Source organism: Bufo gargarizans, chromosome 5 (assembly GCF_014858855.1).
Source record: "Bufo gargarizans isolate SCDJY-AF-19 chromosome 5, ASM1485885v1, whole genome shotgun sequence".
NCBI classification, from domain to species: domain Eukaryota; kingdom Metazoa; phylum Chordata; class Amphibia; order Anura; family Bufonidae; genus Bufo; species Bufo gargarizans.
The window spans coordinates 400,082,878-400,095,852 of record NC_058084.1 but is presented as its reverse complement, the minus strand read 5'-3'; the positions used below and the strand labels follow the sequence as shown (position 1 = coordinate 400,095,852).

Sequence of the window (12,975 nt, the reverse complement as noted above, 5' to 3'; positions counted from 1 at the left end):
TTTTCACGGCCAGGAAACACGGCTCACGGATGCGGCTGCCAAACGGTGCATTTTCCGATTTTTCCACGGACCCATTGAAAGTCAATGGGTCCGTGAAAAAAAACGGAAAACGGCACAACGGCCACGGATGCACACAACGGTCGTGTGCATGAGGCCTAAGAAGCAGAAATCCACAAGGTAGAATATTTCCATTTAAAAAGTGATCCAGGGTGTTGCCCCACCATATAACTTATCACCTATCCATAGGATAGATTATAAGTATCTAATTGGTGGGGGTCTGACTGCTGGGAACCCCATGATTATGAGACTGGGCTACTTTAGTCCCTGTAATGAATGGAGAGACTATGCAGTCCCAGACTGGAGCAGCAGCATGGATGTGCGACCATTCCCTACGTGAACTCCACGAATTTTTCCAGTCAGCACTCCAGAATTCTAGCTTCAAAAAGTAACACAATAGGGATTTTGCAACTTTGGGGGCTTATCTGCACAAAAATTTACAACTATTTGCACAATTCACTTCAGTTTTGAAAAGTGGGTATGGTCAGGTATGTCAATGAGTTTTATTCAAATGTCACTTTTTACAAAAGTGGCAAAAAATGTGCAAACCAATTCCGGTAGCGAATGTTGTCGAAAAACTGGAGTTAGCATTTCTACAGTGTTAGGTTTGAAAAAGAAACTATTTTAACAATACGTACGTTTAAAGGATTTGGTGCAACGTACATCAATGCACACAGGATAAGCATAGAGTCTGTAAATTGGCACACAGCATCCACATGGCTACATGCCACCATACGATGCACTGTATTACAACCCTGGAAACAACTCTTACCTCCTCTCCTCTGACGGCTACACAAGCTCTGCTCTCCTGAATCTTCCACTTTGCTGCCAAGGGACTCATATTTTCAATAGTAAATATGCTAAGTGTTTTATTGCCCAATTTTATAAGCCCCAGGTCAAGTGATGGAATCATGATAGATACCATTGGTCCCTGTGAAAGAAACCACACAAAAAGTTTGATTCTGAATTTCAATAAAAAGTTTGCCAAAGTGACATACGGCAAAAGGATACTGATTTGGAATATGTCAGGTCAATGGGACTCTATGAATACAATCAGGGTATGAGCATTCCCATGGCCTGTGCCAACAATGGTGCAATGATGAAATGTGAACACACCCTAAATTGTTGGACACTAAGACACTAATATATTAGGAGCATCATTTTCAGCAGATTCTCTATGTTTATAATGGCAGATGAACAGTACAATGCAAAACAACAAACCTTAAATGTGGCCTCCACATGCAAAACCACAGGCTCGGAGGAATGCAGTATGTGGCAATTCACATTCTCACTGGCGAATCCAGTCTTCAATCCATTAAAGATCAATTCAAATTCACAGAATTTACTGGGCTCTGAGAAGACAAAGATTTCTATGTCAGCTACTCAAAAATAAGTATAACTCTATCACTGGTTAAAGGAAATATTTTCAGGGTAAGCGATCTTTGCAACCAAATTTTGGGTTAAATTAAGACCAAAAATTTACAAAACAACTGAGAGTATGACCAACAGTCAATACTGGAGTTACCAAAACCCTATTTCCTCTTCTCCGCTTGTAAACTAAAAGATCTCAGTCAGAGTTACATTTTCACAAAAGAAGATACAGTACTTGTATTAGATCAAACTTCATAAAAGAGGAGTCTTTAGTATGTCTGGCCAATAATCTCTATCTTGGGATTTATTATGATTAGAGATGAGTATTGGAAAATTCGATTTGGCTACTTCATCACAATCACATATCGTTGTAAGTAATGGGTGCAATTATAGAGAACGGTTATTGCACTGCCCCCCGTCATTGTACCCCTCAGATGCCACATTCATAGCTGATCACAGCATCTGATATTAATATTAAAGTGTAAATAAAAAAAATAAAAATCATACTTACCCTCATCCATTTGATCTTGAAGAGTCGGCCGCCGCCATTTTTAATTGAAGATCCAGCGCGGCCCATGATGACGCCATCAAGTTGGTCAGTGTGGTGACGTCATAAGTCACCGCGCACAGTATCTGCGCTCAAACGGGTAAGTATGATTTTTTTTTATTTTTTACTGCCATTCAGGGAAAATCGATTTGTTACTACGAAGCATGAGGAAATTCTGCTTTGTGGCAAATCGAATTTTCCCTGAAATTTGGATCAAAGTCCACTCAATGCTAAATATGATAAAGTACAAATTGAGACTTTGAAGTTCCTCTACGTCTTCTCTATACAACAATGCTTTTCAGGACTTGCTCTGATGGCAAAAGGACACTAGCAAGCCTGAAACATCTGAATAAAAATTTCAAATAAATAGCCTCTTAGGGCTCTTTCACACGAGCAGATCCTGTGCGGGTAATCCACTGCGTGAAAGAGAGCCAAGCCCCATTCCGGACAGCAGAGACACGGAGCATTAACAGGATTGATAATACTCCGTGCCTCTCTGTCATTTGTTACTACAAAATCATAGTGAGATAAAGTTGCCACTGTGATTTTGTAGCAAAAAGATCACAGAGAGGCACGGAGCGTTATCAATCATGTGAATTCTCTGTGTCTCTACTGTCTGGAACGGGGCTTGGCTGTCTTTCACGCAGCGGATTACCCGCACGGCATCCGCTCGTGTGAAAGAGCCCAAATGGGAGTCAGCAATCTGTGCACTCAGCTGTTGTGAAATTACAACTCGTAGAAAGCACACTTGCTCGCTGTTCTCAAAGTACCACAGAAGTGATTACAGCTTGCAGTTTCAAAACAGCTGGAGTGCCACAAGCTTATTACATAAAAATACATCAGCAGTTCTAGATACATTTTGACTATGTGTGTGAAAAAGAATGGCTCTTTGCAACATACTACAAGTAGGAATAAGCCCCTTATGTTGTAGACATTCCTGTTTAAGACAGCCAAGCCCTACTTCGCAGTCAGTGGGAGAAGTTTGGTTTCTTTCATCCCACTTCACCGTATCTATTTTGTTATCCTGTCAAATGTCCCATATTTACTTAAAGGCAATGTCCTAAACGTACAATACACAATATCACATACAGTATGACCCAAAAAAACAGACAATACACAATATCGCATACAGTATGACCCAAAAAAACAGACAATACACGCGTACCGATGTTTCCACAGTGCGGTTCAATCTGAATAATGTTAGGTGTTGAGATGTTTTCCCACTCGAACTGGATTGTGGATTTGCTGTTATTCCACATCTACAAGACATTGCACAGCATTTAGTAAGACAAAAAAGGCAAAATAATTTACCAAGAACACGACTTCTTTATCCATTACAATGAATATACCGTACATTTTAATGATATCCTGAATAGTAAGGCTAATTTCCCACTAGCAGTAAGAGATCGGGCAGGCTGTTCTGGGATGGAACAGCCTGGTGGAGCTTTCTGGATCCGAACAAACTAACAAAGTAAAGTGGTCTTAAGAGGCAGAGAAATGCTCAGGACCCCAAATGCTGTTGCGCATTTCTAGCTGGGGGAGCAAATCCTGCACATGTGATCCATTGCTAACAGCAATCCCCAGCAAAAATGCATACAATGGAGGATGCCTGCAATCCGGCATTGCCTGACGGTACCTAAATGCCCACTGGCCACATTTACTATAATGGGGTCCGCTGAAGATCCGGATATGCAAACAATTGGCCAAACAAAAACCTCTGCGTAGTTAATGGCGCCGGCAGGGAAACAGGTACTGTCTGGCAATGCCTGATCCAGAGAGCTCCAGCAAGCTGTTCCCTGCCGTAAGAGCCTACTGGATCTCTTACCTCTAGTATGAAGCTAGCCTAAACAGATTTCCAAATGGATTAGTGAATTGTTGATGCAATCATTTCTGATGTCATTGATTCATTCATTAATTCATTCTATTACAGATACTGACCTTAAACTGTTTTCTCATAGCCGTGCCGATAAAACTTTCACCAGAAAAGATGATTGCATATGGCTCCAAAAGCACATGAAATGGCTCAGAGGTCCCTTTAAATTCCAGGTCAATGACTATGACATCTTGTATGGAAGGATTCAGCTCAGTCAAGCTGGATGGATGCTTTTCTGTGCTGCTTATAAAGAAGTACATTTATTTACTACTGCAGCTACCACTTTTATTGTCACATACATTATATATTAGATACAAGCAACTGGTAGAAGCAATTACAGTATTCACAAATATTTTTACAGCTCAAAGTCACTCCCGACGGGTATCGATGAGCTTTGGGCACTCAAGACTGTAGGTTAACCCTAAGTTCACACCTGAGCGTTTTAAAACGCTCAACACGTGAAAACCAATGCTTTCCTATGGCCCTGGTTCACACTTGAGCGTTTTACTGCGCGTTTGAACGCGCTGTAAAACGCCCGACGCATAAACAAGTTCTTGAGCTTTTTTTGGGGCGTTTGTCGCGCGTTTTGGCCATAGACTCATTAGACAACACTGCAGTCAATCACACAAACGCGCGTCAAACGCGCGTTTACTATTGCAAAAAACGCGCATAAAAACGCGCGACAAATATGCGCGTAAAACGCGCGTCTCAGAAACGCTCAGGTGTGAACCCAGGGTTAAAGTTAAATAATCAGATAATTAAGACCCCCAAATTAAAACCGACTACTACAATTTGCCATTACATATCTATAGTTAATAACCTTGTAAGGAATATCTTTTAGACACCATTCCTTGGTGATATTGCAATATTATCAATATTCTTACCTTGGAGGGTCTGGAACATCTTGTAATACCATCTGTGCAATACTGTGATATTCAGTGAGCTAGAAATGAATGAAATCAAGGAAAGAGTATATGTCCAGGTTCAGAGAGTGCAGTTTGGGATTTTTTATGTTTTTTTGGATCAACAGTTTGTTTTGGCTACAAAGAAGGCATCATAAAAGTAAATCTGCTTGAAGAAGAAGGTTGTTCAAATAATGGTAAAAATACATATACATTTTGAAGCAGAGAGAGACTAATAGAAAAGCATGCGTACCTGAAACCATTCTATTCTACTGCTCCAATGCATCGAAAATTAAAAAAAAAACCACTTGGCAGCTAATGTTCTTTTTTACGAATACCCTACCGTTTTATGTCTGCAGCTCCAAGGCAGACATGTGTTACCTCATTCGTCCAGCAATTAAGGATAAAGTATTAATACATGGGTCAATGAGAAAGTACAAAATCCAGCTAGAAAATTAACCCTTCTACATAACAGTCACTTAAATTTTAATTTAAACTCAAGACATATACTGATTGTCCATTGTAGGTAGATTCACAAAGAAGGCTATGTAGGTTAGCTATGGGTGGGGACAATATCCCTATTTATGAAACCCTAGACTAAACCCTCTGCCCAGGGACGGCCCCTAATGGTGGGAACTCCCTGTCCTCGAGCCTAAGGCTATCAGCTCCTATATAACCCTTATTGGTATCACTGATAGAAGAAAGCCTCAGAGTGGAAAGCCTACATGGACAGCAAGACAAAACAAACACAAATATTGTGCACAATGTATACAGCCCTATTGATGTAAAAGCATCAAAAGGTACATGGTGCACTAGACTCACTTATTAAAAGACACCCTATTAAATAACTGTTTGTGGTCACCAGCAATTGATACAGTGAACCCCAAACAAATGATACACTGAACCCCAACGCGTTTCCCCCACGGTGTGGGATCATCAGGGGGTGAATGGATCTATAGGTTTAACTGGATAATACATCAACATAAATTGTATAGAAAGTAAGTAATAAATGAAATAATAAATCAAGCTAAGAACGGGCGGGGACCCATATTGTAATGAGGCCACCGTATAATGGGTGTTGATCACAGTTCTCAGTGTAATGGTGTCCGTTGTCATACAAATATCAATTAAAAATGGACCGGATGGTATTGGACGATATTATTAGGAGGAGAAGGAGGCACATCGAGTATCGTGCACCGCTTGTGTATGCGGTTGTTTTATGCAAACATACAGGACTTCAAAGTGGATTTCTGTAAAAAGAAAAACAGAAATACACACATATATAATTGCATGATATATTCAACACTAACTCATCACCTGACAATTGTGTACCCAACACCGCGTTAATCACACAGCACTTATAGGTAACTCACTATATCCAGGTGTTTTTGATGTCAATCCAAATGCAGTATATAAAATGCCACAGGGGCACAGATTAAGTAGTGTGAGTACATACGTGCAGCTGAAAAAGTGAGAAACACATATGAAGTTGTTTCTGTGTCTCCAGAGATAGTCAATATTTGAGACCACCACCTTCCGAATCTCACAAATGTAAAAGCAGAACTACCTCAGATACGTCCCTCATTTAGTAGACATGAGCCAACATACATGGCTAGTTGATTATGGCAACCTAGATAATAAAAGGTATATACATATAAGAAGTGGATACATCTGGAATTAGTTTGTGGGTCTACGACCATATTAGGCACGTACATAACATGAGTCATTATACACACGTTACATAATTCAGCAGGTGTATTTATATATGTATAAAAACTAAATATTGACTTGACTTTGAGTGATTTAACTGTTGGACTAAATACAATCCGATCCTGTCATGTTAAATATTAGTATCCATCTTCTCTAAAATTACGATCTGAGGAGGTAACACAACTTGGTTCTTCTCCTGTACCTGACGTGATTATCAGTAGACAGGAAGTCGGATGCGCTTCAAAGACCGGTCCGGATATGTCTTGCGTTCCAGAATGAACAGACTCTGACCAGAGCCGACCGGAAGCGGACATGTGAGTGTACTGGCGTGCGAGCGTGTGTGCGTTCCACATTGGAACGCACGCCTTAAACTATTCACATATCCCGTAGGGTACCTTACACCGGAAGCTGCGGTGGCGGGGTGCGTTCCACAGTGGAACGCACGCCCACACCGCATGCCTGCCCTACAGGTGTTAATGAAAACTTTACATATTAGTTGATAACACCTGGGACTAATTGACAGAGGACCTATAAGGTGGGGAGGGGTAGTGAGACACATGCAATTATATATGTGTGTATTTCTGTTTTTCTTTTTACAGAAATCCACTTTGAAGTCCTGTATGTTTGCATAAAACAACCGCATACACAAGCGGTGCACGATACTCGATGTGCCTCCTCCTCCTCCTCCTAATAATATCGTCCAATACCATCCGGTCCATTTTTAATTGATATTTGTGTGACAACGGACACCATTACACTGAGAACGGTGATCAACACCCATTATACGGTGGCCTCATTACAATATGGGTCCCCGCCCGTTCTTAGCTTGATTTATTATTTCATTTATTACTTACTTTCTATACAATTTATGTTGATGTATTATCCAGTTAAACCTATATATCCATTCACCCCCTGATGATCCCACACCGTGGGGGAAACGCGTTGGGGTTCAGTGTATCATTTGTTTGGGGTTCACTGTATCAATTGCTGGTGACCACAAACGGTTATTTAATAGGGTGTCTTTTAATAAGTGAGTCTAGTGCACCATGTACCTTTTGATGCTTTTACATCAATAGGGCTGTATACATTGTGCACAATATTTGTGTTTGTTTTGTCTTGCTGTCCATGTAGGCTTTCCACTCTGAGGCTTTCTTCTATCAGTGATACCAATAAGGGTTATATAGGAGCTGATAGCCTTAGGCTCGAGGACAGGGAGTCCCCACCATTAGGGGCCGTCCCTGGGCAGAGGGTTTAGTCTAGGGTTTCATAAATAGGGATATTGTCCCCACTCATAGCTAACCTACATAGCCTTCTTTGTGGATCTACCTACAATGGACAATCAGTATATGTCTTGAGTTTAAATTAAAATTTAAGTGACTGTTATGTAGAAGGGTTAATTTTCTAGCTGGATCATGTGTTACCTCACCTGCTCTGTTCCCTCTTCCTTCTAGGTTACTGAACACAGAAGAGGGGTCAGAAGGAAGGAAGGAAGAGTTGCATTACACGCTTCAATGTTGCGCATCACGATTCCAACTAATTCTGATAGTCAATGATTGTCTTCATATGTAAAAATTCAGGCCTCAGTTGCTTAGATAGTCAAAGTTGCAATGACAAATATGTTAACAGTTTTGATAATAGGATCAGCAAATGCAATTGCTATCATTTGAAATTAAATTTTATGTCATTTTGAATTTTTATTTTCCTTTACATCTCTTTACTATTTTCAACAGCGTAAATGTAATCGCAATATACTTTCCAAGCGCAAATACGTATCATATGCTATGATCACTGAATTACAAAGCATGTAATGCCGGGGTATAACTGCAGGATGAGATTAAGCTTTTGACCTTCATGGCCACCATGTAACATCTGTACATTATATTATATTAACATACACCGAAGAGCAGAAAGGTAACAATGTTTTGAACTTTTGACTTTCAGGCTCCATATCTCATCATCATTCACTACAGCTTCGAATGTGAGACTAACATCATTTTATAGACAATCATCTTGGCTATCTCATATATAAATTGGACTTGCAACTATTGTCCCAGATGCCGCTATCGAAGAGCTGGATGATGCTGTTTCTCTTCTCTGAATCAACCTAATAACTCACTGAGGAAAAAGATTGTTCCACCACCAGGAGCAAAACAGTAACAATGCAGTTACATGACAATAATCTGAAGAATTAAAGGGGTTCTGCAGTTTTTTTTTAAATGATGATCTATCCTCTGGATAGATCATCAGCATCTGATCGGCGGGGGTCCGACACCCGGGACCCCTGCCAATCAGCTGTTTGAGAAGGCAGCGGTGCTGGCAGTAGCGCCGCAGCCTTCTCGCTGTTTACCGCAGTGATGTCACGACTAGTATCAATGGCCTGGGTGGGGCTAAGCTCTGTTCACTTGAATGGAGCTTAGCCGCTCCTAGGCCAGTGATACTAGTCGTGACGTCACTGGGCCTGCGGTAAACAGCATGAAGGACGTGGCACTACTGCCAGTGCTGCTGCCTTCTCAAACAGCTGATCGGCAGGGGTCCAGGGTGTCGGGACACCCGCCGATCAGATGCTGATCATCTATCCAGAGGATAGATCATCAGTAAAAAAAAAACTGCAGAACCCCTTTAATCATATGCTAAATAGTTGCAAGTCCAATTTATGTATGAGATAGCCAAGATGATTGTCTATAAAATGATGGTAGTCTCACGTCCAAAGCTGTAGTGGATGGTGAGATATGAAGTCAAAAGTTAAAACCATTGTAACCTTTTTGCCCCTCAGTGTATATTATTGTATAAGTGGTACCCATCGAGGCGGTGATCCGGAGAGTCTCAGACATATTCATTACATCATACAGTACATTCTACTTACATGCTAATCAGGATGAGACTCTGTCCAAATGATATGGAAAATCAAATGAAAAACTTTTGGGAAAGCATACATGCATCTTTAGGAGAAGAAATAGATTTTGATGTGGACCAGTAGAAATCAAATGTCCCCCTAAGCATTGGCCATAGATACCTTTTTAATGTCAGATGAACACATCAATTTGAGAGGGACTAGTTGTGTATGGGGGGAACTTCTAATGGCAGATATAGGGGTAGAGATGGATCAGACTGTTGGATTTCAATATGCCTGCTAATGTTGCTCTCAGGTAAAAGAGGAGTCTGGATGTGAATGTTTCCCTTCTCCCCATTCATCTGAGCCTTTGGTTGGCAGCTATTAGAAGTGTGTGAACAGACCTAGGCATGTGTTCTGTTAATATAACAAAAAGAAAAAACAACCCTAGCAACACTTCCATTGCTGCTGTTCCTCGTACCTCAGTTGGAGTATAAGTCACCATGAAGATATGGTCCTTGTGAGGCTGCAGAATGCCCTGTAATGGACTAACGGTGAAAGCTGTATATTCATCTATATTGTACTGGATTTTGGTCATATCTGACTGCTCTTCTGATGGTAAAACTTGTAGATGCGGCTTCACTATCTGCCAGTAGAATGGAAGTTCCACATGTCTGTAAATAATTTGGCAAAGATAAAAGTTAGTTTCTGGTAACTTAATCCAAGACACACCAAAGCATGACCTCGTTGATATACTTTTGGATAATATACATGGCGACCTATTCAGTTTTAAAGGTGTAAATACATAGAAGTAGACTATTCATCTGCTATGGAGCCCAGCAATGGTTGATCTTATTCTCCTTTGCTACAGGATGGAGAGAATCTGCACAAGACTATTCTCTCGAGGGGAAATGAATTAATGGATCAGAAACTGGGCCTGGAAATGGTGTGGAGAGAAACACTTTTTGTCTGAGGTGGTAGAACCCAACACAGTAATCGGGGGAAAGATGCATTTTGATCTTTGCAATGAGGCCCCTGCTCAGTGTAAAATGTTCAGCGCCACAAGGGCATGGTGTAAAATTGGATAAATGCACTTACGTTGTGTTTCTGACAGCAAAGCTCTTCTGCTCTGTAGAATGTAAGTTTGTACTTTGAAACTGCACCAAATGTTCAGTAGAAGCATCTGCAAGTTCAACTATATTCTTGCCGTCACTGCTGGATACCAGCTGCAATCCTAAAACTTCTCCATATGCTTGGACACAAAAAAAGAGATACATGAATGGTCAGTGTATAAGAAACAGTTATCCATAAGGTTGTACATAAAACAGTATTCATAACTAGCCCACCGGTTACTGTGATATCCTTGACTTGGCAGTTATCACACACAATTGTAAAAACCTGGCTGTAGGTTTCAGGGGATAAAGGGAAGAAGATGACCTGGAAAAAAGCAGTACACATGATATAATACTGCTAAATAATATTAAACATTGATCATTTTAGGCTGTCTGCACCCAGGTGTTAGTAGATTTATTTACTGACCTCGATAATGGTTTCTTGACCAGGATATAATTCAAACATGGCAGGTCGGATGCAAAATGGTATCTTCTCCACAAATCCTGCATTTGCAACTGTCTAACAAAAAACCCCAAAACAAAACAGACATTAACATATGATTAATGAGTGTCCTCAAATTCAAAATATGTAAAAAAAAAAAAAGAACATCTGAACATCTGAGGACCTACTGGTGTGACTTAGGGCAGTAAAGGGCAACTGTGCCAAATGAAGACAAATATTGCTGCTGTTTATCATTATATTACAGGCGTATCCCTTGAATCATTTTCTTACGAAAAGCCCTGAAAGACTTTTAGTAGCTGTTATAAAATCTGCAATGTTTCTAGGAAAAAATGACTAAAACGCAGGTCCTGAGTCCCCATTTCTTGTCACCACACAACCGTAGGGAAACATTAGTGCTGTTGTTTCATTCAAAGCCTAAGGCCCCTTTCACACGGGCGAGTATTCAGCGCGGATGCGATGCGTGAGGGGAACCCATTGCACCCGCACTGAATACCGACCCATTCATTTCTATAGGGCTGTTCACATGAGCGGTGATTTTCACGCATCACTTGTGCGTTGCGTGAAAATCGCAGCATGCTCTATTTTGTGAGTTTTTTTATGTAATGTAGGCCTCATAGAAATGAATGGGGTTGCGTGAAAATCGCAAGTTAATGGGGGACGAATCCATTTTTCTATTGTGTCAGAGAAAATTGATCCATCCCCATTGACTTGCATTGTGGGTCATGGCGGATCCTTCTTACTCCGCATCCCAGGACGGAAAGCAGTCATACTCTCCGGTATGAGAACGGAACGGAATACATTTTGGAGCACGCCGTTCTGTTCAGTTACATTTGTCCCTATTGACAATGAAAGGGGACAAAATGGTGTGCTGTCTGCATTTTTCGCGGACCCATTGAAATGAATGGGTTTGCATCCTATCCTTAAAAAAAACCGGAACTGGACGCGGACACAAACAACGTTTGTGTGCATGTAGCCTTAAGCTGACTGTTTTTGTGCTGATTTAGGCCACCTGCACACGAGTGCGGGTGAATGCACATAAGAACTGCAAGAATCCGCAATGTCTAAGTGTTTTTGGTGCAGATTTGATGCGGTTTTGCCGCAGATCTCACCATTGCATTGAAAAGAATGAAATCCGCAGCTAAAACTGCAAACATAATTGTCATGCTGCAGAATGGAAATCCGCAAAGCAGGTCAATTTTTGCACTGAAAAATTGAGATTTGTTTAATCCCATACACTTTGCTGGTAATGTAATATGCTGCAGTTCTTCTGCACGGGAATCCACACGGAAAAGCCGCACGTAATCCGCAACATGTGCAGGTGGCCTTAGGGTACATGCACACATTCAGGATTCATGTGCGGAGAATCCGCACTGAAATCCGCAGGTGTTCGCAGGAAAATCTGTGCGGTCAATCCGCATTAATTGGTGCAGATTTGCGTGCGGATTTTCCGCATGCGGATTTCACAAAGTGAATGAAGAAAATCCGGTCAGGAAAAATAAAATAAATTGACATGCTGCGGATTTTAAAATCCGCACCGCAGGTCAAAATTCGCGCGGAAAAAATCTGCATCATGTGCATTGAGAATTTCAAATTCTCATAGAATACAATGTACATGACCTACGGTGCGGATTTTCTGCACGCAAATCCGCGCGGAAAATCCGCACGCAATCCTGATCGTGTGCATGTACCCTTAATGTTCTACTGGGTTTAGGAGACAAACTGTACAAGAACTTAGGTTGATTGGTAGCTTTTTTTTCTTGTTGGCATGGCCTGTGACCAGTTGTAAAGCATTGTCATCACTATACTACGTCTGGTGAGGCCCCAGCAGAACAAGATTGAGTAACCTTAATTTAATATATTTCGAAGGTTAAGATGACTAAATGCCTCACAAGCAAGATTCACAAACATTACAAAAATCACCAGTTTTAATAAACAAGTATAAACAGCTGGTGAAAAAAAAAAACATACTCTAAAATTTGCTGGAGGCCAAACACTTTTGGGCATAATGCAGAATCTTCCGCGACTCATGCCTTCATTTCTGCAGAGGCATTCAATGAGCTTCACTCCACCAACCAAGCAAGGACCACAATCCAGAGTCCGGGGCACTGCA

General features: G+C 41.0%; 1 protein-coding gene across 3 annotated transcripts in view; it reads right to left on the bottom strand.

Annotated features, from left to right (window-relative positions):
- DLEC1 (DLEC1 cilia and flagella associated protein) overlaps window positions 1-12,975 on the bottom strand; it is a 77,302-nt gene that overhangs the window by 31,284 nt on the left and 33,043 nt on the right. For 2 of the 3 annotated variants that reach the window (XM_044294229.1, XM_044294230.1), the window contains exons 11-20: window positions 12,834-12,970; window positions 10,830-10,922; window positions 10,637-10,727; window positions 10,389-10,542; window positions 9,772-9,964; window positions 4,733-4,791; window positions 3,914-4,091; window positions 3,141-3,234; window positions 1,279-1,409; window positions 830-988 (exon numbers count right to left, since the gene is read on the bottom strand). In XM_044294229.1, coding sequence (XP_044150164.1) covers window positions 830-988; window positions 1,279-1,409; window positions 3,141-3,234; window positions 3,914-4,091; window positions 4,733-4,791; window positions 9,772-9,964; window positions 10,389-10,542; window positions 10,637-10,727; window positions 10,830-10,922; window positions 12,834-12,970 — 1,289 coding nt within the window. The remainder of the gene's footprint in view (window positions 1-829; window positions 989-1,278; window positions 1,410-3,140; window positions 3,235-3,913; window positions 4,092-4,732; window positions 4,792-9,771; window positions 9,965-10,388; window positions 10,543-10,636; window positions 10,728-10,829; window positions 10,923-12,833; window positions 12,971-12,975) is intronic. The other variant, XM_044294231.1, reaches the window with a different exon arrangement.